Source organism: Xyrauchen texanus, chromosome 45 (assembly GCF_025860055.1).
Source record: "Xyrauchen texanus isolate HMW12.3.18 chromosome 45, RBS_HiC_50CHRs, whole genome shotgun sequence".
Taxonomy (NCBI): Eukaryota; Metazoa; Chordata; class Actinopteri; order Cypriniformes; family Catostomidae; genus Xyrauchen; species Xyrauchen texanus.
Genome location: NC_068320.1, coordinates 14,435,761 through 14,462,218, shown reverse-complemented (window position 1 = coordinate 14,462,218; position 26,458 = coordinate 14,435,761). Strand labels below are relative to the sequence as shown.

The window sequence follows — 26,458 nt, the reverse complement described above, 5'->3', positions numbered from 1 at the left end:
ATGCCTTGGTTGCTTTTGAAAGAAGAAACTTATTCAGTGACCCATAACCCCAACCACACACACACACATATACACACAATTTCCCAATCTGTAATAGGCTTGTTTATTTGTACCGTGTAATGGCAAGCCATTGAATGTGCAAATGGAGAGAACCAGAATGAGGAGGGAGGAGCTGGCTCACGTTCAGCAAGTTACTGAAATCAAGACCTACTTTTCTTCCCTTTTCCTCTCTCCTTGTTTCTGTTTGTCTGACTTTTTATGTTTGTTCTTATTGAGAGACAGAGTTGAATTGGTATCGATTCTCCTAAATCAGAGTATTTTTGGCATTACACTAATGAATTAGTAACAGTAGGTCAAAAGTGCTGAAATCGGTCTGAGCTTACCAAAGTTTTAATCACTGCCCCCAGTGGCTGAAGCAGGAAGTGTTGTTGAACATATGGGCACTTGTGAGCTTCAATTTTCAGGATGTCCACAGAGTGGCATCAAAAGTGAGTGGTATTTTTAGTTGTAAATTATGTCATAAAATCACCAGGAATGCATATTTTATTTACTTAATTCCCCTAAACCAAAGCCCATACCGAAACGGCAACCTACGAATCGGGCTCACCATTGTTTATGCAAACTTAATGACTTCCTTGTTCCCACGGGACTAGAACCAAATTATTTCTAGCAAGTCAATCCACTGGCGCGCCAAGGAAACTATTTCTATTCATGAAAGTGCAGCTCCTTGTAAAGGGCAAGACAGTAATCTCCAAAACGGTTTATCAATATGACTTTCGCTAAACGGTGATTGGATCTTTTAGCTATGAGGTGTTGACTGTTGTCCGATCCAAAGTGTCCCATTCATTTTAATAGAAGAGGCCCATCTATGCTAAATAGTCTTTAAACAGAACCTATATCTCTGAGGTTGATTGCACAACACACAATAAGTAGCGCTAGAGGGAAACGTGTTAACTCTTGAATTGATGCAAATATGTCTGAAAGGGGATGGCACTTGTCAGTAGTTCAGCAGAAGGGAGTTGATTTCAGGGTATATGAACATTCAGAAGCAACATGTCGATTTCTCATGTGATCATGAAGTTTTTACACGTTCAAGAGAAAAGAGAAGAGAAGCTATATGTTTGAATCTTTCTGGATATTTGTACCAATTCAATAAAACCTGGAGAGAGACAAGTGTTAGCATTCCCATTCATCTCAATGGCAGTTTCTCAGCTGGTGCATGCAGCCCATATGTATGTCATCTGCTGCTATCTTTGCTCATGGGCAAATTTTTTAAGCAAATCACTGTAAATGTTTTAGCTGTAAACACAATGTGAATTATCACTATGGAGGTGCAGGAAAATGGCATCATGACAACACTGATTGGCTGATGAATTTGGCAACAGTAGGTTGAAAGTGCTGAAATTGGTCTGTGCTTACCAAATTTCAATCACTTCCCCCAGTGTGCCGAATCATTTCCATTCATCTCAAAAGTTTTAGACTGAATAGTGGCATTAAATTAGTAAAGGACACAGATGACCTAATCATCATTTCCTCCAGCCAGCTGCCCTGGGCTGAAACTGGGCACAGATGTCTTAGTAAACCTCGCAGTAAACCTAAGCCAAATGTCTACATAAAACAGTTGCATGACCCCTACTCTTCTATTAACCCCAGTTAACATAATGTCGCTTCTATCGCTTTTCCATTCCTTTGATTCACTTACTCACTTCCTTGTGGATCAAATAAATTATTTTATTAAACTTAAACAGAACACATTTGTACAGTGATCTTGAAATTGATGCACATTTTCACTGATGGGAAGTTTTGCTTGAGAAACTATGATGAATTGCTATTCCATATAGGGATTCGTGCCATTTTTTTTGTCCCACTTCAAATCTGATCTCTCCTCCTGTTCAGTCCACTCTGTAGCTCAGAAATTCATGATAGACCAAATGAGATTAAAGCATGTTACACTTGCTGTTAGGTTTATCGTTGACCTTGTTAACACATAGTGTAAAGATCAATCTTGGGTGATCCAATGTGGACGGTGCAAAATAAACCAGATTCGGAGGTGGTTGAAAACACATGTGACCACATTGCATTTTAGAATTCTTAAAGAAACTTAAAGGTGCTCGTAACTGCCGGTTATGTGCAACTTTAAAAAGATGAAATTCGATCAAAAAAGTTAAATAAGCATATACATGAATTAGTTCAGAATGCCAGATATCAACATGCAGTGACAGTTCATGTATGCACATGCATCTAAAGCTCAGTTAACAAAGGTACTTAATTAAAATACTTAAATGAAAATTGTGATGTATGCAGTGATGCAATTAGAGACCTTCCTTTCGAAATCACAGTCACAGGAGACTCATTTGAGATGCATATTTCTACCAGTTGGTAACATGATCAGTCTTGCCTGACCGCTTGTGATTGGAACACCTGAGTCGGATCTTAATACCAGGTGTAAACAGGACCTCTGACACCACCTGTGCTCCCTAAAGGATAGTTGACACAAGGTCCCTGCTGCTGTCAGCAGCTGTGTTTGGCAGTGTTTTCCTGCACAGCTGAAAATCTTAATGTGGAAACTATTATGCTTAAAGTCAAAAGGAAGTTGTTATGCAGGGGATAAAAACTGAAGAGAAAGAGCACACGTTGTGTCAGATTTAAACATATAAACTGTTAAAGGACATGTCAAACCATGTACACATATTAAAATGTGCTGTAGACATCCTGACCTGATAAGACTTTGAATCAATGTCATAAAAGTAAACAGAAAATCCCATGCCATTTTAGTGGTTAGTTACACAACACAAAGTGGAATCTGGATTGATGACTCAACTTCTGCAAGCAATCTGGGTTAAATCTCAGAACTGGTTCAAGTCAAGAGTTGCAAAACTGAAGCAGCGCTGTCTGCCTCATGATTGGCGCTGCTGCCAATCTGCACCACAGCCTCCAGACGTGATATATGAAAAGGGAGATCAGAGCCTGTTAGAATCATTAGAACCTGTGAGCAGAGTGTTGGCCAAACCACTGCAAGTAGCACAGTGAAACTTGAACCTCTTCTGTTTCTGTGACTGCAGAACAGCTGGGATACTCAATGCAAGCAGATGAGAAGGAGAAAAAAGTAAAAAATAAAGATATTGAGAAAAAGTAATAGAAAAAGAGAACCAACCTAAACAAGTAAAATGGGTCCAACATAAACAGAAGTACCACAAATTAGGAGAAGTGACTAATATTTACATTAATATTAAACCATGTCATTAGAGGACAAGCTAAAAGCACTTAATGGAAAGAGATGGTTTAGAGGGATGAGTCAGTTTTTTTTTTTACCAGTGCAAACATGAAACCCTACAGATGAAACTGCATTTTAATTCTACTGAATGTTTCTTTATTTATTACGACACAATTTCACTAACTTCTGGCCCCCCGCTGGATACTTCACTGGGAAACTGCAGCCAAATGTGTAACAAAGCACATCATTTCATTTTGCAAAAATATTGGCATGGTCATATTTTGTTCATAAGACCAGGCTGAAAAAAAAAACAGATTAGGAACTTTATGGGATGGTTTTGTCTATTGTTTTAGATCTTTTCTGAATTGTCTGTTTATGTTGAGCTGATGTCAGCTGACTGAAGGCTTCTGCCAACAGCTACTCTGATATAATCCCTACATTACCAACTACAGTCATCAAAGAGAACCGTATACACAACCTCATTTCTGAAATCAGAGTCACAGAAAACACAGCTGTGGCAGTGTGTTGGCAGGTGTGTATATCTGCCTGTGGCAGGGCGGAGGGCGGGGCAGGGTCGTGATCCTACACACCCGTCCCGTATTAGGCTAATCAAGGACAAAAACAAAGTGGATCGGACACTACTCTAGCCAATCAGTAACAGGGGTGGTTCTTGTGTGTGCACAGGATGGGGGGTGGGGGCATAGCGAGAGGGAAATTCATTAGAAGAGAGATGGCAAATCTGGCTTGTGCAAACTTTCTAAACTCCAAGGAGTACATATGGCTGAGAAACAGATCAAGGGAAAAAGGTCAAATGAATATAAACTAAAAAAAAGAAAGATTATGATAAATCGAGGGCGGAGCATCCAAAGGAGCACTGAAGGGACGGGTGTTTTTGCTTTGGCAGTTCAGTTCAATTATCAATCCATATATCAGAAATGTTTTGCTTAACCTTCAAATCTTTTAATTTATTAAAGTTCCAAGTTCAGAACAAGTTTATAACCAGTGCATAAATGTTTGTACACTGTATGTTCCAGGATGTGTGTAATCTTCTCAAAGTTTTTGTGATTTTCAGGAAGACAATCTAAGGGCATTTTGAAGAGCATTTATTTAATAAACCTTAAACATATTTAAACCAATAACTAATTCAGCTAACTACTAAATTTTAAAAGTTAAAAATTTAAATGTAAAACTTACAATCTCATTTGTAAATGTCTTCAAATCCAGCATGTTGGTGGTCAAGTTAGAAAGGAAGACTGCTTTTATTCTTTTGGACTGATGATATATAGAGACAGTTTCTCTGGTTTTGATTTGATTTATTGCTTCCATCAGACACCAAACAGCTTGTATTGCTGTAACTGAGTGGCAAGACTTCCAAAGCCCAACAGAGCCATACAAATTGTGTTATATCTGCCAAAACCCCTAAAGAACCCTGCAGAATTAATAAATCCAACAGTCTCCAAATGCAGACATCCAGAGACTGCAAACAAAGACACTAAATAAACCAAATTAAACTGTACCATACTAAATGAGACGCTACAGAATACACAATAATCACAGGAGACACAGTTTCACAAACCTCAAAACTAATAAAATCACATATTTAAAAATAATAGCAATAATTATGTGACAAAGACTTTGCTTTTGTTGCAATTATATATTAAGACAAGTTACCACAAACATCCTGTAAAGGTTCCTGTTTCAATGGGAGTGTTACCTATCTGAGAATTATTTTTTCCAAGACTGAGCTAATCACTGTTTTGCTAATTCAACAGACACAAGCTGTTTTTGTGAACATCGGTACAGCTATGAAATTTACAAGAAGAATTTGTAATTTTCCTGACTTAGCAGGTTTTCAAGGGGAAAATGAAAGACTAAATCAGATAGTGTCTTTTGTTGGATCTAATTTAACACAGCTTTAGACTAGACCTGTCTGAACTCTGTAAAAATCATGCAACTTTGTTTTTGAGGGGACAAATGTGGCAGTTTTTGATCACTTAATCAGTCAAGACATGCGGACTAAAAAAAGATTTAGTAGTTTTTTACTTAAATGTAAATATTTAATTTAGCGTGCAAGAGCACCTGGGTTAAATTTTCAACCAAATACAAATCTTTTTTTAAATCAAGCAAAATTGCAACTGAACTTGACAGCCAGTGATCACAATGCTTTTTTATTGTATGCAAAGGAGCAGCTTGTGTATTATTTTCTTGTATAAGGAGTTCACAGACATTAGCATTTAGAGTTGAAAACCATTGCCTTGGTCACTCCCATTGAGACACGAGGCCCAGTTTGTGCCCTACTCTCCACATGATCTAATTATTTTAGATGGCTATGATTTTGTCTGTCAACACCATCAAAAGGCTTCTCTGATGGACATCACTGAAACCTGGGACAAGACGGGATTTTTCTAAATGCATTTTGCAGTCAGTATGTGAATTTATACAGTATTAAAAGTGTTCATAATTTAAGACATAGCTATTTGTTTTGTATGCATAATAATAAATGACACAAATTAACAGGCCGAACAATTCTGTCACTGACACGACTCATAAGTGTGAGTGTGCATTTGTGAAAGTAAAAAGGTGGTTCTATGGAAAAATTCTGAAAGACAGTAAAACCTGTGATGTCTTTAGCAGTCTAGGCTTGCAAGTATAGTTTGGAATGTCTGCAGTAGTGTGTGTGTGTGTGTGTGTGTGTGTGTGTGTGTGTGTGTGTGTGTGTGTGTGTGTGTGTGTGTGTGTGTTTGTGTGTGTGTGACTAGTACTAAATTCACAAGCAGTAGAAAGTAATCTGCCTCATTCCAAGAATTATATAAGAATGGGAAGAATAATATATATATATATATATATATAAAAAAAGAACCAAGACCAAACTTTGTGACTGAAACTTGTCCCAGTGCTATCAAGCTACATCCAAGAAACTTGGCATAGTTTTTCAACCTGTTCTGACTCTAGTTGCTATGATTTTTCTAATTGATCAGACTTACGGTTTTCCCATAGTGGACAATTCAATTTCAACCAAAATCCCATAGACTTATATTGACAGAATATTCAAACAGCCCAAGACTATTCAAACTCCAACTGTAAAACAATGCAAATGTAAACAAATCCAAACAAGTCTGTCTATCCATCCATCCATCCATCCATTTATTTATCAGCCATCCATTTAATCATTCATTCAATCATCCATCCATCCAACGATTCATCCATTTGTCCATTCATTAATTTATCATCCATCCATTAATTTATCATCCGTCCTTCCAACCATCTATCCATCCATTCATAGATTCATTCATCCATCAATTCATTTATTCATCCATCCATTCATCCATTTATTTACTGTCCATTTATCATCCATCTATTCATCCTACCATCCATCCATTGATTTATATATTTATCATCCATCAGTTTATCATCCATCCATCCATCTATCCAACCATTCATCCATCCATCCATCATTTACATGTATGCATTTCACAAAGACCTTAATGCAAAGAGACTTACCATGCACATTTTTGGTTTAATACTACCCTATATTTCTGTTTAAGCTATTCCATGGCTTTTTGAAAGCAGGAAAACTTTCTTTGTTGCAGTTAAAGGAAGTTTTTAAGAAACCCCAGAGAGACAACAGTAATGAAATATAATATAAGAGTATAAACAGATGCTTCCATCCCATACACTCATCCCAATAAGTAACACTATCAAACACACACACAAATAAAATAAATGTATAAACCCCCCACCCCCAACCCAAACAAACACCACTTTATAGTCTAAAATACAGTGTACACACCCAGATGATAAAATGTATTAGGCAATACCAGAGGAATGTACGAATGCAGGGAGGATCTGGCTGGTCTGGAAAGGGCCAGAGGAGAGGAGGGGGGGGGGCACATAGTCCACACTCAGACACACAACAAGAAAATACATTTGCATTTGATAGAAACTTTCAACCGCAGCGACTTACCGTGCATTCAAGGTATTCGGTTCATCAGTTATTGTGTCCCCTGGAAATCAAACCCTTTACCTAAACATTAATTTACTCTAACAGTTTAGCTACAGGAACAAAAGAAAAACATCATAAAGTACTCAATAGTTCTCTTTTGAACTGTAAAGAGAGTTTGAATCTAAACTTCTGTGAGAAGCAAGTAGGGGTTAATTGCTTTGTTCAGGGGGACTAAAAGACTGTAGAAGGGTGGTGGTGTCCTGCATACACTCTGATAACAGCAGAGATTGCCTGAACTACAATGACTAAGCAACTAAGTTTGAGAGGTTGATATAAATAATGTGAAAAACTCTAACTTGAGGCAAAGTCCACCATTTTATTGGAAAGCATATAGGCAAATATTTACTGTATGCAACTCTTCCATTGTTGTGTTTTTAAAGATGATGAGCTTTTCGTGTTGCTTTTTCATTCTCGTTTTCTTTCTCGTCTGCCACGAATGAATATTCCCATCGGTTTATTGGTCCCAGAGCTCAGCGATACAGTTGATTTTATCGAGGCCTTGGCTCAGCTCTCCTGTCTTAGGTTTGAGTAAACGGTCAAATGTCTCAGACATCTTGAACTAGTATTCTTTTGTTGTTTTATCCTTCAAAGTTTTTTCAAAGGCATGCCTTATCATACCCAACAAACTGCTTTGAAGCTCAGAGAATCTAAACCATCATAATTTTGCCAAGCGCATGTCTGACAACACGAGAGGCAATAAATAACGTATTTCCTACAACATAATGAACGTTATTCTTAACCCATGCTTCTAAGTGCATCCAGCACAGTGTTAAACATATGCATGAGTGTAAGAGAGTTTGACTGAATAGAAGGTCAGCCATCTTTCTTCCACGCTGTGCTGAATGGAGCAGTTTGGAGCTTTCAGGCTTTCTAACTGATGGCAGCCCAGAATGCCTGGTAACACTGAGTGCCAGACGAAACACTTCCTTTGTATATGTCAGACTTCGGCGCCTGGCCATCACTGTGGCTGTTTTTATCTAGCATCTTTGTGTGTGTCTGAGAGTAAGAGGGAAAAAAACAGTCTCCTCCTTTTTCTACATGTGTCATTATGGGTGCCAGTTTCTGTCCATTGCAAAAAATTGATTTCAGAGACAATATTTTCTTAAAACTTAATATGTTTTTTAAAAACTTTTGCTTGAATTACGTTGTTTTTTTCTTACCCCATTGGCATTTTTTTCTTGTTTTAAGCAAAAACTTCACTAAAATAGCTAGTTTAATCCTTAAAACAAATCTTAAAACAATTTGTCAATTGAGTAATAAATATACTTAATTCTCTGAAAACAAGACTAAGTATCTAATGTGCTTTTAAAGGAAATTGTTTTCAGTGTCCCAAATCTGGTTTAACCGAGAAATCACTTGCTTTTTAAGATTCACATTTTACTGCAGCTGATAAAACAGACAAGATTGAATATTACGTCTGTAGATTTTTGTGACACAATAGTTTTACCCACTCTCTTTCCTTTTCTCATGATTGTCATCAAGAATCGTGCATCTAAGCCTAAGTCTTTAGCCTGTCATGGCGGTAACAATAAATTTGACTGAAAATCTCATTGCCGCCACCACAAGGCTTTTTAATATGTCTACAATATGACTGACTCAACACTAAAAGTAGCTTCTTTGACATTACTGTAACCCATAAATCTGCCTTTGCTGCATGAAATTCTGTCTGAAACGAATGAGTTCCTGATGTCATGGTGAATATTCTCTTGATGCTCTCCTGCCATGCCCAATAGAGCTCATTTCCCATAATCCTCCAGAGAATCACGAGAGCAGTCTGGTAGCCCAGCCTGTTTGTTTTGGACATTTGTGTGTTTGCTTTACTGTTTGCTTCCATTTCTCACTGAATACTTTTCATAAAATGATCAAGTGCCTGTGGCTTGTTCTCTGCTTCCACCAAAAAGTCTTCAAATCTTCTGGTCTCTAGATTGGTCTCTTCTTCAGTGTAAGTCTACAGGATTTTTTCCACCCATTTTCTTGAGGTAAAAATCGCAAGTCTGGTCACCTGGTCAAATCTACAGATTAATAACAGCACACCTTTCCTGGTCAGCCAGGTTCACAAGATAGACCATGCTGGTGAACTGTTGGTTATGCTGGTCCACCAGCTAGACGACAGACCTGCAACACTGACGTCAACATTCTCTGGTCTATTGAGACAAAGATTGAACTCTTTGGCCTGAATGGCAAGCGTCATGTCTGGAGGAAACCAGGCACTGCTCATCACCTGGCCAATACCATCCCTACAGTGAAACATGGTGGTGGCAGCATCATGCTGTGGGGATTGTTTTCAGCGGCAGGAACTGGGAGATTAGTCAGGATCGAGGTAAAGATGAATGCAGCAATATACAGAGACATCCTTGATGAAAACCTGCTCCAGAGCGCTCTAGACCTCAGACTGGGGCGAAGGTTCATTTTCCAACAGGACAACGACCCTAAGCACACAGCCAAGATAACAAAGGAGTGGTTTCGGGACAACTCTGTGAATGTCCTTGAGTGGCCCAGCCAGAGCCCAGAGTTGAACATCTCTGGAGAGATCTGAAAATGGCTGTGCACCGACACTCCCCATCCAACCTGATGGAGCTTGAGAGGTCCTGCAAAGAAGAATGGGAGAAACTGCCCAAAAATAGGCATGCCAAGCTTGTAGCATCAAACTCAAAAAGACTTGAGGCTGTAATTGGTGCCAAAGGTGCTTCAACAAAGTATTGAGCAAAGGCTGTGAATACTTACGTAATTTTTTTTTATTTTTAATACATTTGCAAAGATTTCAAACAAACTTCTTTCACATTGTCATTATGGGGTATTGTTTGTAGCATTTTGAGGAAAATATTGAATTTAATCAATTTTGGAATAAGGCTGCAACATAACAAAATGTGGAAAAAGTGAAGCGCTGTGAATACTGTCCAGATGCACTGTAATGTTTGTAACACTGGATTTCATTCAGAAACAGAAAGGATCTGTCACACATGTCATGCATAATATACTTGCAGTACTCAGCAGTATCTCTGTCCAACAACATTCAGACCTACTAGTGTCCATGTATTCTGGAAACTTTGAAACCCTGTACATTTTGGCTGTGCTGCTAACACAAAAGTGTTGACTGATTAGCTTAATAGACCTTCCGTTTTTGTTTCATATGTCTACTTATCAGTTTTAATCTCTGTGTTAATGTGTGTGAAAGACGATGGGCCTCTGTATTTGGGTGTACTGACTAATTCATTTAAATTGTCATGCTGGCAGTGTAACTAATATCTATAGAGATCCGTGTTTGAACTCTGCTCTTCTTACCCACTATGACACCTGCAGCATGTCTGCCTGCTTACCTAAGCACACTCCTGGCTCTACTTTCATCTCCGCTTGACTCTGTTTGCTGACGCTGATCTTATATCGACACACATTACACCTGCTTCTGTTCAGTTCTTCATCTGAAATGAGCGGCTGTTCTTGTGATTCAGTTTGCAGCCAAATTAGAGATTAATTTGCAATACAAAATAAGATTGACAGTGTCAAAATATCTGTTAGAGTGTCCAAAGCAGCACAAAGGAAAAGCTAATAATTAACACATAGACATTAAACACCTGACCCATCAATCAAACAACTTCAGCTTCATGAGTTCACGTTTATATGATCTTAATGAGTGATGAATGTAAACAGATGTGGCTTCCTGTATACAATGGACTGGACGAGCTCAAGCAGACTCAACCCAAGCTCAAAGCTCACATGGAACTACAATGGTACATGTGCAAACACATGCTATATCCATAGTACTATGTCCAAAAACCAAGACAGTACTATGGTACTTTTTTAAAATTGAAAAATTGTCAGAAGGAATGAGGTGAGCAGGTTTCTAAAACACTTTGGCCATCTTCCATCGGTCAAACAAACAAAAGGTCTCTCCCAAAACTCATTCCATTGGTTGATAATTTGTGACTGTGTCAGGCTGAATAGGGAAGGTCAGAGGTCATGAATCTACCAAAATCACCTTTAGATGCCAGATGGTTATCAAAGCCCATAAGAATACTCCACACACATACACACAATCATTGAAGAGCCCTCAAGGCTGCCTCAGTGTGACAGGAAACATTAAAAGCATAATTATCTCCTGGAACACATCCTGCTTTCTTCTGAGAGACTCATACTTGCCCAAACAGACACACATGAAGCCACTGAAAACGTCATTAGAGGCGGTATTACACTTTGAGATGCACCATTAAAAGGAGCTGTAAACCCATCACCGCTGATTAGTCCTTGTTCATAAAGTCTCTGATTTCATGGACTTTGAACTTTATCGAATGAAATCTTGAGTAGGATGTGGAAGTTGTGAGAAGATATATGAATCACTGTATGTGCTGTGTGGTAAACCTCTTCACAACCAAACATCACAGCAAAGTTTTCAAACTGGTCTGCCACAGTGAGAGTTTACATTACTGAGCATCTCCAGGCTAGATAAGATGTGCTCTGAACGTTTAGCCAGCCTGCAAGTGGCAATGATAAACCAGCACAGTTTTTTTCAAAAGCACACACCTGCATTTCCCCCTAAGCCAATGAAACCACCCTCCTAAATCCATTTGACATGCACAAGAGATAGCATTACAGAAAAAATGGTAGGACAAGCGCAGACTTTGGTGTGCTTAGGTGACGTCTGCTTAGGAGGAAACATTGTGTTCCACACCATATTTTTCGTCCAGTCTGGGAAAGGCAAAAAAACAAGACAAAAACAGTGAGGGGGGAAAATGGAATTGCACAAGACTATTTTATAGCTAGATTTGTACATTTTGTGAAGAAGTGTGAAGAGTGGTGCTTGCCATTGCAAAACTTGCCGCCATGATTCTAGGAGATTGTGGGTGGTTGCAAGGGTGCTGCTTTGTGTTTGCTAGGGTGTTCTGGATGGTTGCTAGAATGTTGTTAGGGGGTTCAGGGTGGCCAAAGAAAGAAAAACAACAAAAAAACAAGTCTCAATTATATTTTTGTTCCTAGACAAAAACAGTATTTCTTTCCCAGTTTTTTTTATTTGTTTATTATTATTTTATTGCCTAATAAAGCTTTGGAAATGGGAATGTGGAATTTTTATAAAGACTAAATTTTTCTAAAGAGGACACGTGAATGCTCTGGGGATCCATAATCCTGCCGTTTAGTCATATAATTTAGGGATACAGCCAGGCTGGGAGTAATACAGATTACAGACCTTTGACCTTTTAGCTTTAACAGTGGATCCTGTCCTTTGACCCTATAAGGAATGGGCAGGGCATTGTTTATGACACTTAGTCTTGTTAACCTTACTCAGATTCTGTTCCTCAGGCTGGAAAATATGCTTCTGCTCTTCCGAAGCTGTATCTGAGGATAGACAATAAAACATTATGTGTATAATTATATATTTTGAGCACAGCATGGTATTATCAAGCACTTATCATGGTATCCACCTTTTTCTTGACTTCTCCATGGGTTGCACCATTACGACGAGCTACATCCTCTCGGATGCTCCGCACTTCCGATTGGCTTTTGTTATTGTATGCTAGAGCTAGACAAATGTTACTGGTGATGCCGAACATCAGAGGCTCTTCAGGAATATGTGCTGTTTGAGGATGTGTGGGCATGTGCAGAAAGTGTGAGAGCCCAGTGTAGTAACTTAACCATGTAAATGTGTGTGAATGTGTACTTATTTATTCAGCGACTGCCGTCGAAAGCGTCCAATCACAGATAATAGTGAGAAAGGGATTTACGTGAAGTAAACAGGGAGTTGTTCCATCTTTTCTGACTGTTGTTAGGGATTATATCATTGCTTGGTAATGTGACTAAGTTGCGAACAGGAAGTTTGGAGCATCCGCATTGGGAGTATGAGCTAAGCATAATGAGTCATTTTGCTGCACGTGAAAATCGTGGATATCAAGCTATTGTTTATTAAACAAAAGATCCACTAAAGCCATCTTTAATTATACAGTTTAGATAAAGTGTTTTTTTGTACTCCACACACACACACACACACACAAGACTGTAGGCGTGGCTTGACCATGTATAGCAGTACAGAGAAAACTGCATTATAGATGGTCACATTTCAGTTTTTCACAGATTTTCTTGCTTCATTTACATACATCTGTATAGATTTGCATGCATCGGTATATACAGTATGCAATAATGGAGTAAAGCTGCATGTGTTAAGATTGTGATCTGCACTCCTGAAAAGTAAAGTAAACAGAGTGGCCCTCTTGTGGAGCCTGTAAGGGTGAGAGACTTCCATTAGCTGGTTTGCTGTGTGCATGTGTATTCTTGTCTGCAGACACATTGTGTGTATGATTGCAGAAGTGTCCATCTCAATAAGAGTTAAATGAGATGACAAGGCAAGAAATATGGAAAGAGATAGGGGATACGAGTACAGACATGTTTATCCAAATATATCAATGTTTCTATTTATAAGTAAGGGAGTGTGTGTATAGAGGTCCGTCTGGCTCCCATGGTCCTGTACTCAACTCTTTGACTCTTTCACTCTGTTGCCACCTTCCTTTTTTCCTGCCCTCCCTCTTTCCTCTCTATTTCTCTCTCTCTCCCTCTCCTCTCCACTGACTCAAGCGCCATCTCACTACGGTTACAGTAATAGCAGTGTCTTATAATACGACCCTCTACTCTTTTTCTCACTCTTAGAGACTTCATTCATTTACATTTGCTCAAAATTGATTCCTAGTGTTTTAACTCACAGCAGCATTAATCCTCTGTTCCCCCTTTGTCATGTTAAAGTCATTGTAACATATGCCTTTGTGTGGCATATTGCTATTATAAAATAAATCAAAGGCAATCCATAAGACTTAATATAAGCCTTCTGAGGCAATTCAATCACTTTTGGCAAGAAACAGATAAAAATGTCAATCCTTTTTTACTGTAAATCTCTACTATCACTTTCACTTTCAGAATGTGAATGTAAATGTGGAGATTTATAGGGAAAAAAGGACTTAAATATTGATCTTTTTCTCACTCACACCAATTATATCACTTCTGAAGATACATATTAAAGTCATGTGGATTATTTTGTGCAGCCTTTTTTCTGATTTTTGGAGCTTGAAAGTTCTGGTCACCATCCGCTTGCAATGTAAGGACTTACAGAGCAGAGCTATTTTTCTAAAAATCTTTGTTTGTGTTCAGCAGAAGAAAGAAAGTCATACACATCTGGGATGGCATGAGGGTGAGTAAATGATGAGAGAATTTTAATACAGAGCAGTCATAACCTGGCTCATAGCCTAAGTCATATCCTAACCTGGGGGTGCGGAAACTTATATGCTTTTGAGGTAGTCAAAGATACATAAAATGCATAGATACATAGAATAGGCGGTCACATGTGTGGATTTATTAGCATTTTATAACCACTTTGAACACAGCTCTTCCAATCAGAATTTACGGAATTATCAATTTTATACAAACATACTGACATAAACATTACACACTAGTTTTATCCAAAGGAAGTTTGGTTGCTGATGGCATTTTTTTAGTTTTCCTTTAGAAAATGTTACTTGACATGACAGCAAGCATTAACTATAAACGGACTCCAGTAGCTTTTCACATGTTAAAGTATAGTCACTATTTTAGTTTCGTACTTCATATAATTTCATTTTCAGATCTTGAAAACATTATGATCTCAATTAAATCTAGTGAACATTACTTATACAGCATTTACTAATCTTCCTTAATGTTGGTTTCAATATATATTAATACATTTTTCAAAATTTGTGTTTGTTAGTTAATGCACTATGAACCAGTAATTGTTTGTTGAAAAATTATTGTTTGTTCATGATACCTAATGCATTAACTAATGTTAATGAATGGAACCTTTTTGATTCCATTCAATTTTGATGTAAAGATGTTTAACAGATAAGCTGCACTGAATAAGCCATCAGAACTGCAGTAAAGATGTTCACATACTGTACAATGTGAAATTAGGGTAATGCGCAAAAATCTATGTGTGGTGATTTTTTGCTTGCGCCGTTTATGACCCAACTAAAAAAATTTACATTTCCTTACACATAGTCAGCTTATTAAGCATAATTGGTGCAAGATTATGCATTGCAATATGTTCAATTTCAAAGGTAAACCAGAGTAGTGCAGAAGTGTTCACTGAGAGTGAGGATAAAGAGTGTGACTGAGAGATTACAAGTTCTTGTAAATGTTATAATTTCATCCAAATTCATGAAAACAGGTGTCTATGCATGCATGTTGCCATGCCTTCCCATGACCCATGTCCAACAGATCTTCTAGACCAACCCTTGCCTGGATCTGTTTATTGACCTGGTCAGACACTCTGTCTCTATTTCCCTTTTCCAGGGTGGGGTTTAATTTCCTGCCCTTCTGTTTGCAGACATTCTTTAATGTAACTAAGTTCAGGCCCTCTGTTCAATAAAAGCCACAGGCCAGACTGAATCCTCAAGGAATCACGGATGTTAGCAATAGCAGCACAGACAGGTTTCTCTGCATATGCTTCTGCTACTGATTTTATACATCACATTAAATACCTGGGGCTTACTCTACTGAACTATCTGCTAGCGTGAGATCATTTCAAGTAATACACTAAAACCTCAGGCAAAAGTACCGTCTGTTCAGCGACCTGACCCCAGATCATGAGGAAAAGATTTCTACAAGCTGAGATGAGAGCCTGATAATCTCTCTCTCTCTCTCATGCCTCCTATTTTAGCTAATCCTGCCCCACCTTTTACGAATTCTCTCATGAAGCCAGTATTGGTGCAAAGGCACATGCACACCTACATCATGGACTGTAAGATTGATCTGAAGGTGATCTAGGTAGGTAGGTATTGTACTGGTATACATGTATGTGATAGTGATTATACATGGTCTTTGTACAACCGTGCAGCTATATAGAGAGTGATTCATTAAGATTGCACATTGATTGGTTCTGGTGAGACAGCTTGGTAACAGCAAAAGAAAGAAGAGTGAAAAGACAGAAAGCAAGAATATAGGGGTCAGGGTCCTGCTGGACTGTGGGGAGGTGCTGGAAGAGTCCTTCACCTTCCCAAAATTCTTCTTTTTTTCTGTCTACTTCTCCCCCCCTCACTCTCTCTCTCTCTCTCTGCAGATGTCTCCAGTGCCACGTAGCTTTCCTCCATCATAAGACAGATGGAATTCACCAACTCTTCACATGAAGCTGCTTTTTGCTTTCTTTCCATCTCATTTCTCTCTCACTCTCTTTCAACCCCTTTCCCCACTTTACCACTCTTTCTTTGTGTTCTCTCACTCATCTCCTCTTACACACATTCGTATGGTTTGCTTAAGTAGTCTCACTTAATTGAAAGTGACGACCACAAGACTTTGGCAGCACTCTGTAAATTTTGTTATTTCCTAGAGCGGGTACATAATGTGTGCCTGTTGATGCGTGACATTTTTTAGGTTACAAACTGGTAATTACAAGGGTATTATGCTATAAATGTGGTTTAAGAGGACATTTCTAGTGTTCCCATAATTCAAATCGCTGAAAAAAACATACTAAACTGTGTTTTTTTGAAAATGTAAAAATGCTGAACGTTTTTGGTGAGGATTAGGTTTAGGGGTAGGGTTAGGGGATAGAATCTATAGTTTGTACAGAATAAAAAATAATTATATCTATGGAGAGTCCCCATAAGGATAGCTGCACCAACATGTGTGTGTGTGTGTGTGTGTGTGTGTGTGTGAGAGAGAGAGAGAGAGAGAGAGAGAGAGAGAGAGAGAGAGAGAGAGAGAGAGAGATTATCAGGCTTTCATCTCAGTTTGCAGACATCTTTACCTCATGATCTGGGGTCAGGTCACAGAGAATCTGTGATTTCTGGGGGCAAATGTTTAAATCACAACCCTGCTTTCAGATTATTGGAGCTTAACTATAGAAAATAAAAACAAACCTTTTTAAATCTACCAGGAGAAATATCAGAAAAAAAATATATAATGCAAAGTTATAAACTATGGCAGACATTTTTAAAATATATACTCTTCTGCCATCTATTGGTCAATACAATCAAGTACAAGTGGCTCTCAGGAGAAAGACAAAAACCAAGTACACTTTTCCATAATTCAAATTGACTGAATGATTTTGTACAAGGGAACAATCAAAATCTTAAACTAAACATGTTTGTTTGTTTGACTAGTAATTTTTTCTTAACGAAAAAACAAAAAACAACCTTGGGCCTGGTGTCGTTGGCGTGGACTGACTGCACAGTCTTACGTAAGAGAACAGCTTTACAAACTCCCAGTTCACCGCTGCCAGAATCCTGAATAATGTGTTTTTCTTCACTTTAAATCTGGCGAGAATAACCTCAGCCAAGCAACAAAATCTGCCAAGCTCTTACCAAGAAATATAAAACAAGCAATTTTCAAGAAAAGAACATTATCAGTATTGATAATGAAAAACATATTGACTATATTTTATCTAGTTGTCATGAAGAATATCTTTGTTAGTTACACAAGGCCATGGAGAACTTTGCTCAGAGAGATAAGAAAGAGTGCACAGTAGTCTGCCAAATTAGAAAGCTGTTTATTCTTTTCATAATACACTTCAATTATGAAATAAAGTTATGAAACATTATATTAAATAGATAACATCTCAAAGGACTGCCTGAGGATTTTTCCTCTCTGGTATTTAACAACTGGTCACATTACAGAGAAGTAACAGTGTAAATATCAACACATTTGACTTATTTTAAAACTCTGTTTGCACATAGTCTATAAATAGAGTTTAATTACATTTAGTGTCCTATAGTGTATATTTGAAAAGTATAAAATCATGACCACTTATGTGAGGTGAAAAGTTATATCAGTAACCTTGTAAAAGCACTTTTATTCCACGTGGTGCAGGGGCAGCAATATTAGCATCACATGACCAGCTGAATACTTAATAAGTAAGTGCCATGATATTGGACACTTTGATTCATGGATTAAATTAATCCTGGCTTCCTGTGCATAGTGCATTTTACAATGGTATTGGTAACTGAAAACTATGGTGTTTGAATAATGCACAATGCCAATGTAAGCCACTTTGACATACTTCCAAAAATGACTGAGTGCACATTTAAAAGGGTTTCGAAGGAGGTGTTTGAAAACAACATACAACACATCTGACAGAGAAAACACACATTTGATTAACTGGACTTTTGTCTTCAAATCTTATCGTTACTGAGATATGGCCCTTGTGATGACTTTCTTGTGTGAAAACTAGATGTTTGCACTCACGTGTAGATTTCTCAACATTAGTCTTTCATTGTCACTTTCAGCTTTTCGCACAATGTGACATGGCTCTTTGTCATTCTGGAAAACAAGGAAACATTTTTACATCTCTAACTCTGAACCAGATGCTGCTGGCTTCGTGAAAGGAAACTTCAGGCAAGACAAAAAAGGAAAACCAACATGCTATTTTGCAGGAACCTGTAAATTCCACTTCTACCCATATGTTGACATTCTCCAGGACTGTGCAACTTCAGTAAAACTGTACCACCTGGAAACCTCGGAGGCATCGGAAGGCCAACGTGTCCAAGTGGCCCAGATCTATCATGTTATATTCCAGCTGCACTCTGACCAGACGGCTGAGGGGTGACCCATTGCCTCGACCCCAGCAGAATGCATCACGTGGAATCATACGGATCTTATTGTGTGTAAACGTGGCAGAGTGCAACCACAAAGGAAGTTGCCGTGGTACCTGCCGTAGATTGTTGTGACTCATGTCTAGCTGATGCAGAAGTGGAAGAACTCTGAAGGCACCATGTGCCACCTTGGTGATCTTATTTCTTGCCAGGCCCAGGTGCTCCAATTGGGGCATGGAGATGAAAGCATCCTTGCTAATGCTCGAGATGAAGTTGCTCTCTAAGTTGAGGATCTTTATGGAGCGGGGCAAGTGGCGTGGAACCTGTTTCAATAGGTTGCCCTCTAGATTTAAACTCTCTAGACGACTAGCATTCAATAGTGTTGCCTTCCCAAGACCTTTATCGGTCAATCTATTCGCACTTAGATCCAGAACTTGTAGTTCTGCCTTACCCCAGAATATGTCACCTTGGAGACGTTGGATGCGGTTTCCACGAATATAAAGTTCTCGAAGACTGAGGGGCAGTTGTAGAGGGACCGAGCTAAGCAGGTTGTAGGAAAGCGTAAGTGTGCGTAAGTTGCCCAGTGGGAGAAAGACTCCTGGAGAGATAGTAGATGATTCGTTTCCCAGGCTGTTGTTACTCAAGCTGAGGATTAGCAGGTTGGGGCAAAGGACCAAAGCTGCTTCAGACATAACACTCACCTGGTTCCCATCCAGCCGTAGTTCCTCCAGGGTGCCAGGCAGGTCAGTAGGGATGCTCTGGAGAAGGTTCTTCTCCATGTACAACCTCTTGAGGTTCGGAATACCTTCAAAGGCCCCCTCAATGGTGCCGTCCGATAAACGGTTGTTAGTTAACACCAGGAATTCCACGGAGGTGTATTCGGAGAGCAAGTTCATCTGAATGCTATCAATGTGGTTGTTCATTAAGAGAATATAACGAGAGTTGTAAGGAATTCCATAAGGTATTTTTTCCAGGTTTTTGTCAGAACATTGCACCACCCTGTAACAAAAGAAAAAGAAAATCGATTATGTCAAATCACAGCTTATGATCTGTGTGTGTGTGTGTGTGTGTGTGTGTGTGTGTGTGTATATTTTCAGTGAAATAATTAGTATAGCATCAGTATACTGTATACAATTGCCCACTGCACATACAAAAAATGTTTTCTAGTAAAATTTAATAATTTAACTTCTTTAAAAACAAGATTCATTTACTTGAGAAGCAAAATGCCCTATGATATTTTTATTTCAGAGAAATCTGAAATCTGTTGGTCCTCACAATGCAAGTGTATGGGTACCAAAAGTTTGAAGCACCAAAAAGCACATATGCATGAAGAATGTGGAGATTTATGTTTCTCACTCACACTTGTTATATCACTTTTAAGACATGGGTTAAACAACTGGAGTCTTATGGATTGCTTTTATGCGTGTGATTTGTTCCCCCAAACCACTTAAGCGTAAACCACGCCCTGCAGTCATGACTAAAACCTCAGGAACATTTTCATTGGTCATCTCAGTCATGCAGCAACCTGTGAATAGTTCAGCCTGAGGAAAGATTGTGAATGGATCCGAAGCCAACCAACGGTAAGATAAGCCTGCCGGTAGTCATGACTACGGGGCTTGGTTTACGCTTCAGTGGTTTGGGGGGGAAATCGTGACATTTATGCTGTCTTTATGGGCCTTCAAACTTTTGAGCACCATTCACTTCATTGTGAGGACCTACAGAGCTGAAATATTCTTCTAAAAAATCTTCATTTGTGTTCAGCAGAAGTCAAACACAGGGCATGGGATGTCATGGCTTGAGGGTGAATTTGAGTTTTTGTGTAACTATTCCTTTAAAACAAGATAATTTGTTTTTCTTTTTTTGTTTTAATCATAAACCTTACTTAATTTTGTTTAATTTCTCTGAAAACAAGACTTAAGGCCAAAACATACTCTACGCAAGTACGTGAACGCAGAAGTTACACAAGCTTGATTTCATGCATTGTTGCATTCCCAAATGTCTCAGACCACAATTCATAACTGTGGCGAGGGCATGGTTGAGTGTCCATCCAGGGAGTGGGGTAGTGGTAGAGATTCATCCCTGGGTGACAATTAGGGCTAACAGCTGTTTCTTTTGGCAGTAATCCAGGAAGAGCAATAAGAGAAGCCCACGCCAGAGCCCAGGGAGGAGAGAGAGCTACCCAGCTATACCACATGTTACAGTGTTTCAGTCAAGCTATTGAGTGTTATTTTGCGTAAATAAAGAGTGTGACTTTACCTGAACACCACTTCCTCATTCCTAAAACGACCAGTCCTGCTACAAGCAGGTGTTGCATTCTCATCATATAGCAGACATTAGTGTAAACTCTTTCATGCCAATTACTGTCATGTAAGAGCTATACTTTGAAGATAATATTGCTGAGCAAGTAAGTTATAGTCAATATATTTATAGACATAACACAAAAATCTATCAATCGCCCCCTTGAGTACTGAGGTTTGTTACCACCACAGTAGGCATGTTAATCCGAAAAGTATGTTTGTGGCATTGATGGCTTAAGTAATTTAGCTTTTCAAGTAAATGTATCTTGCTTTAAGGATGCTTAGATATTTTTACTGGAAAACAAAGCTTTTTGCAGTGTAGACACATACCTCCCATAGCAGGAACAATTTGATGGACAGTAGTGATCTTCAAAATATGGAAAATATGAAGCAGTTGTTGGCTTTGATTTCTTGTCCTGTGTTAACTTTTTCACTTTCTTTCCTTTATTTAAAAACTGTCCTTTTTTCTTTCTCTCCTTTCCTTTGTCTTTCTTTGGGAGCTTATTTTTCTTTGTTTTCAGTGTCAAGCTGCCTTTGGGTTGGGCAGCAGTTTTTTTATTTTTAGGTTTGACTATTACTGTATTCGGCAGGGCCTTAACAGTGGTGCCTGCCCTTGCTGCCATCGCTGTGGAATCAACACTCACTTCCTCCAGCTGGTGGACTTTAGAGCTGTTCATCACATGAAACACCACTATGAGTTCATCAATAGTGCTGCTTCCATTTACAAGTAAGTTAGCCTCTGTTTCCTCAGCAGTTGAGTTTACAATATGAACATTTGTGGTTACTGTTGAAGTTTCAGATGAAAGTGACATTTTGGTTACGATAGATGTGATCTCAGAAGATTCGGCATGTCTTTGTGATGTGGACTGGAATGATGGTGGTAGAGTGGACTGTTTAACAAAGACATGTTGAGAGGAATTGGTCATGGTAGGGGAAGTGGTATAATGACTGACAGTTTCTGTAGTTGTAGGTAGATGTTCATCACCCTCCACAGCTCGTAGATGAGTGGTATTCCATGCTGAAAGGAAGGGTCGAGCTGAGATTTGTTCCTGGAACACGTCTAGATTGTGTCTTTTCTCCTTCTCTTTTTCTTCTACTTCCTGTGTTTTGACCTCACTTCCTGTTTGCTCTCTTTCTATTTTCTTTACACCATCCTCTCCCTCTCTATCTTTCTTACTGTGAACTGTTTCTGTTTCTACTTCAGTCAGTTGATCTGTGATCTCTTCCTCATTTTTCTTCTCTTCATCAGTGTTGAGAGACTCTGTCAAACGATCAAGTCTCTGCTCGTCCCAAAGATCTCCATCTGCAGATACATTCTGCAGAATGGACACATTAAGACCTACAACAGGTAACACACACCTATGTGAGCACATTACACCAACACATGAATAATAATTCAGTTGCATTTAGGACATTTGCCTACTGTTGTACATTTGAAATATAATGACCATTTGGACAATCTATGTTACATTGTTGGTAATGTACAGTAGGTACAATTTACAATATGTGGCAGTAAGCATTGAAAACTAAACACCAAGTCATGTTACAACTTTCATGCATTAAAAACATCTACATATTACCTAAATGTAATTTACATGAGTATGTGTCAAAGATTTTGTACTTAACCTTTATAAAATAAACTAAGGGTATATTCTGGGATCAATGTAAGTAAAGCTCAATTGGCAGCATTTGTAGCATAATGTTAATTACCACAAAATGTTATTTTGACTTGCCCCTCCTATTCATGAAAAAATAAAAAATCTGGGTTACAGTGAGACACTTACAATGGAAGTGAATGGGGGGCCAATGTGTAAACATTAAAATACCCACTGTTTCAAAAGTATAGCCAAAAGTGTCAACATTATGCACGTTAACATGTTTTTAGTGTGAAAAAATCACTTAGTAACCATTCTGTGTAAAGTTATAGCCAATTTTACACCTTCGTTGCCATGATTGTAATGTCAACAAACCCTAAAACCTTAATGTAAATGCTTTAATAAAATTATAAGCTCCACATTTCTGCCTTTAAACCCTCCACAAATTGGCCCCATTCACTTCTATTGTAAGTGCTTCACTGTAACCTCAATTTTTGCTGTTTTTAAAGAAAAGGAGGGACGAGTAGAAATAATTAGTTGTGGTAACAACATTATGCCACAAATGCTGTCGATTGATCTTGTATTGAACAAAAGCAAACAGAGATTGCAGAAAATGGTAATTAAGAGATTATGTAAAAGTAATTAAGAGTTAAAATCACACAACACTTACTTGGCTGAAGCACATATGTGTGTACAGGCACAGCACAAATCCAAAACAGCAGAAAGAATGGTTTCATTTTAGGATTAAAAATAGCTAATTAGGGGGAAAAAAAGAGTTTTCTAATTAGAATTACCAAGTTTCAATGTATTTGTCTGCAGTAAATCTGTGGCGATCAACCAAGCTCTCTGAGGCTAAAAATAAACATTTTCAAAATGGCTGACAACCAAATTAATGATGCCAGGAAGCAACTGAATGGTTTACAAGCCATAACTGATCGTGTGAGCTTGAAGATTTTTAATGAGATTGGCCTGCCAGGCAGAGCTCACCTGGACTATGTTCAAGATGAGTATGTGGCGTCCTTCAGATGTATAAGTCCTTGTATTCAGTAGATATGGAAGACATGCTGCCCTACTGTGTTGCACAGACTGTCTCTGACAACACTTTGTCTGAATGTTCAGTCAGATTTAAAAGCAGTTCAGCATTATACATACACACAAACAAATAGATGCACATACTGACTAATGGACTCATTTAAAGACTCTCCTTCAGTCCAATGTAAATTCCACACACACACTCAGAAAATTATACACTTCTGAGTAATAGCTCTTCAAACACACTTATGATTACGGGAATTTTCCCACTCACACACTAGTTCAAGAAGAATCTAGCATATCAAGTATGGAGAAAGGAGATGGACACAAACTGGACAGAGAGGTTAAAGGTCAGGATTCACTTTGGGATTGACACTATTTGCTCTGAATTCACAGACACTGGTGCCTTTCCACTGGCGCCACATCAACAAGTGGTTCCATACAAGGTCTGGGACCTTTGACCTTACATTTTCTTCAGATTTAGACACACAGAGGTGTGTCCAAAGCATATAATTTTGGGAACAATAATGCTAAACTTTGGGGCTGAATAAAAATCACCTTTCAATCTCTTGATAAACATTTGTTGTAACAACAATGAATAAGGACGTAATGAAATATTGGAAATTGGATACATTTTATAAAACCATATACATTAGATCAACCACTATTTTAACCTCCTGAGACCAGAGCATGAATGCTGTGTGCCACCCATGTTAAAATAAAATTATACATTATAAATGGTGAATCTATGTACTGATTATCATTGTCCCATGTCTGCCAAACAAGATGAGTGGTCCAAACATCATCTGCAGCCTTAAACTGAATTTTAAATTGGAAGTTTGGTTTGAATGCACTTGGCTTCATAGGAAAGCTATCCCTTGCCCCTATTTAGTAAGACTGCACTGGTTTCAGAACAGTTTGAATGGCACCTTATTTTTATCCTAACTCCATATAAAACTTCTGAAACCAACTTTTGGATGAACCCATTGATTCTCAATGTGATAATGCACAGTAAATGTAGGATTTCTAAGAAAAACATGCGCTGAAGTACACATTAGTGTTCATTGTGTTTAGCAGTGTGGCGTTTCGCTACAAATCACTCAAATTTTAAAAATGGCATATTGGATGAAACTAGAGACTCTAATCTTTTGATTTAAACAGGTTTCAATGTAGAAACTTAATTAGGTTTTTTAGCAGATGTAGTTTTGTTGCCGTTTCTCCCAAAGACAAACTCTGCTGCGGTCGGCACTATGTTGTTTTGTCACATGACAAAGTTTAACACTTTTTAACACACAAAGTTTTGCACAGAGTCTGCTAAACTGAGATCAGTCGGTTTAAATTAATTCAAATTATGCATTGTGAATAACAAAGCCAAAATACAATGTCCACGCGTGTGTACGTGGGGTCGCACAAGGTTAAATATGTCTATGGCAGTAACGGTCCTGAATGAATATATTTTAGGTGACCTGAAAATTTATTTTGACAATTTATTTGGCCAGTTTAGATGTGCAGTAGTAAAATTAGTCTTCACTTTTTATTTTTTAGCTAGTTCTGTCCACCGTGTGCCCCAGTGTATGTTTATGGGTCACAGATTTATCCAGAAGTGGGAGGGAAATAAAGATAAAGAAATTAAGATGTTCGCTTTCGCCACTAAGCATCAGGGGACGAGTGCGTGCGCTGGCAGGTTAGAGCAGAGATCTGAACAATGAATCTTGTTGAAAATTAAAGCCAGAGCAGATGTGTGGGATGGTGTTCCTGTATTTCACAACGCTGCACATTTGATCATTTACTGAATATTTTAGGTCAGCCCGATCATGAACTGTGCCAAACCAACTCCTGAAAATGATGTAACATCTCTGAATCTAAATCTATATATCAGGGGGTTTTCAACCTTTTCTGTACCAGGAACCCCCACCCACACAAATATAAAAATGGCTTTTATAACCTTTAATTAATATATTTATTAACATTATCAAACGGTCAACCATAAATAAAAAAAGCTATATATCATCATATTGGCCATATATACAAATACATTTACAACAAATAGTATGTTTTATATATATTAATTTTGACATGTTTAAATATCAGTCCACAGACCCCCGTAGTAACTTCATGAACCCCAAATGATAGCTAAATAAATGTTTCTTATATTGCTTGTTGTTTGACATTAATATTTTGGCATATTGTTGGCCTATACAGTGCATTGTGATAGTACTACATTTTAAAACCTTGGATTATTGACATTTATGTTTGCTTTTGTATAATAACTATTTTGGTGTTTTTTGGTGTATAAGTATAAATCAAGTATTGCCACTTCTGAGTGTTTGGCAATAAGCTTTCTTAAGTGCTGTTAAAATGGACAAAGTTCTCGCAATAAACCACCAGGAGACAGCACAGGACTGTTTAACATTTTAACCGGTCACGAAGACTGACTGCTCTGCGGTGTTAGATAAGCATTCAGGTCAGCAATGTACTGTATACAGAAGTGGATTGTTTTCCAACAAACTTACTTTATAACAACCACCTGTTTATAAAGCACCCCTGAAATCAGCACAGATAAAAATAGAAAACAATAGGACATGTGCTCATTTATAAGATATTTTCCATCTTTGGTGTCAATACTGTAGTACTGAGGCAGGGTCTCTGAGTGCTAGATGGACAGAATGAGGTAATGACACAGACTCATGAAAGGAAAGGACAGTGTTAGTGTTACTCTCTAATGGGATGAGGAAGAAACTGGGGCAGCTTGTTCCGGACAGACCACCTGTTTGGGAAAAGTGACA

General features: G+C 38.3%; 1 protein-coding gene across 1 annotated transcript; it reads right to left on the bottom strand.

The window, feature by feature from the left end:
- Nucleotides 1-17,775: 17,775 nt before the first annotated feature.
- LOC127637557 (asporin) lies at nucleotides 17,776-21,715 on the bottom strand. The gene is made up of 2 exons (XM_052118668.1): nucleotides 21,376-21,715; nucleotides 17,776-19,747 (listed from the first exon to the last, which is right to left on the bottom strand). Exons 1-2 carry the CDS (start codon nucleotides 21,666-21,668, stop codon nucleotides 18,646-18,648), a joined length of 1,395 nt encoding a protein of 464 aa, XP_051974628.1. The 5' UTR covers nucleotides 21,669-21,715; the 3' UTR covers nucleotides 17,776-18,645.
- Nucleotides 21,716-26,458: the final 4,743 nt, after the last annotated feature.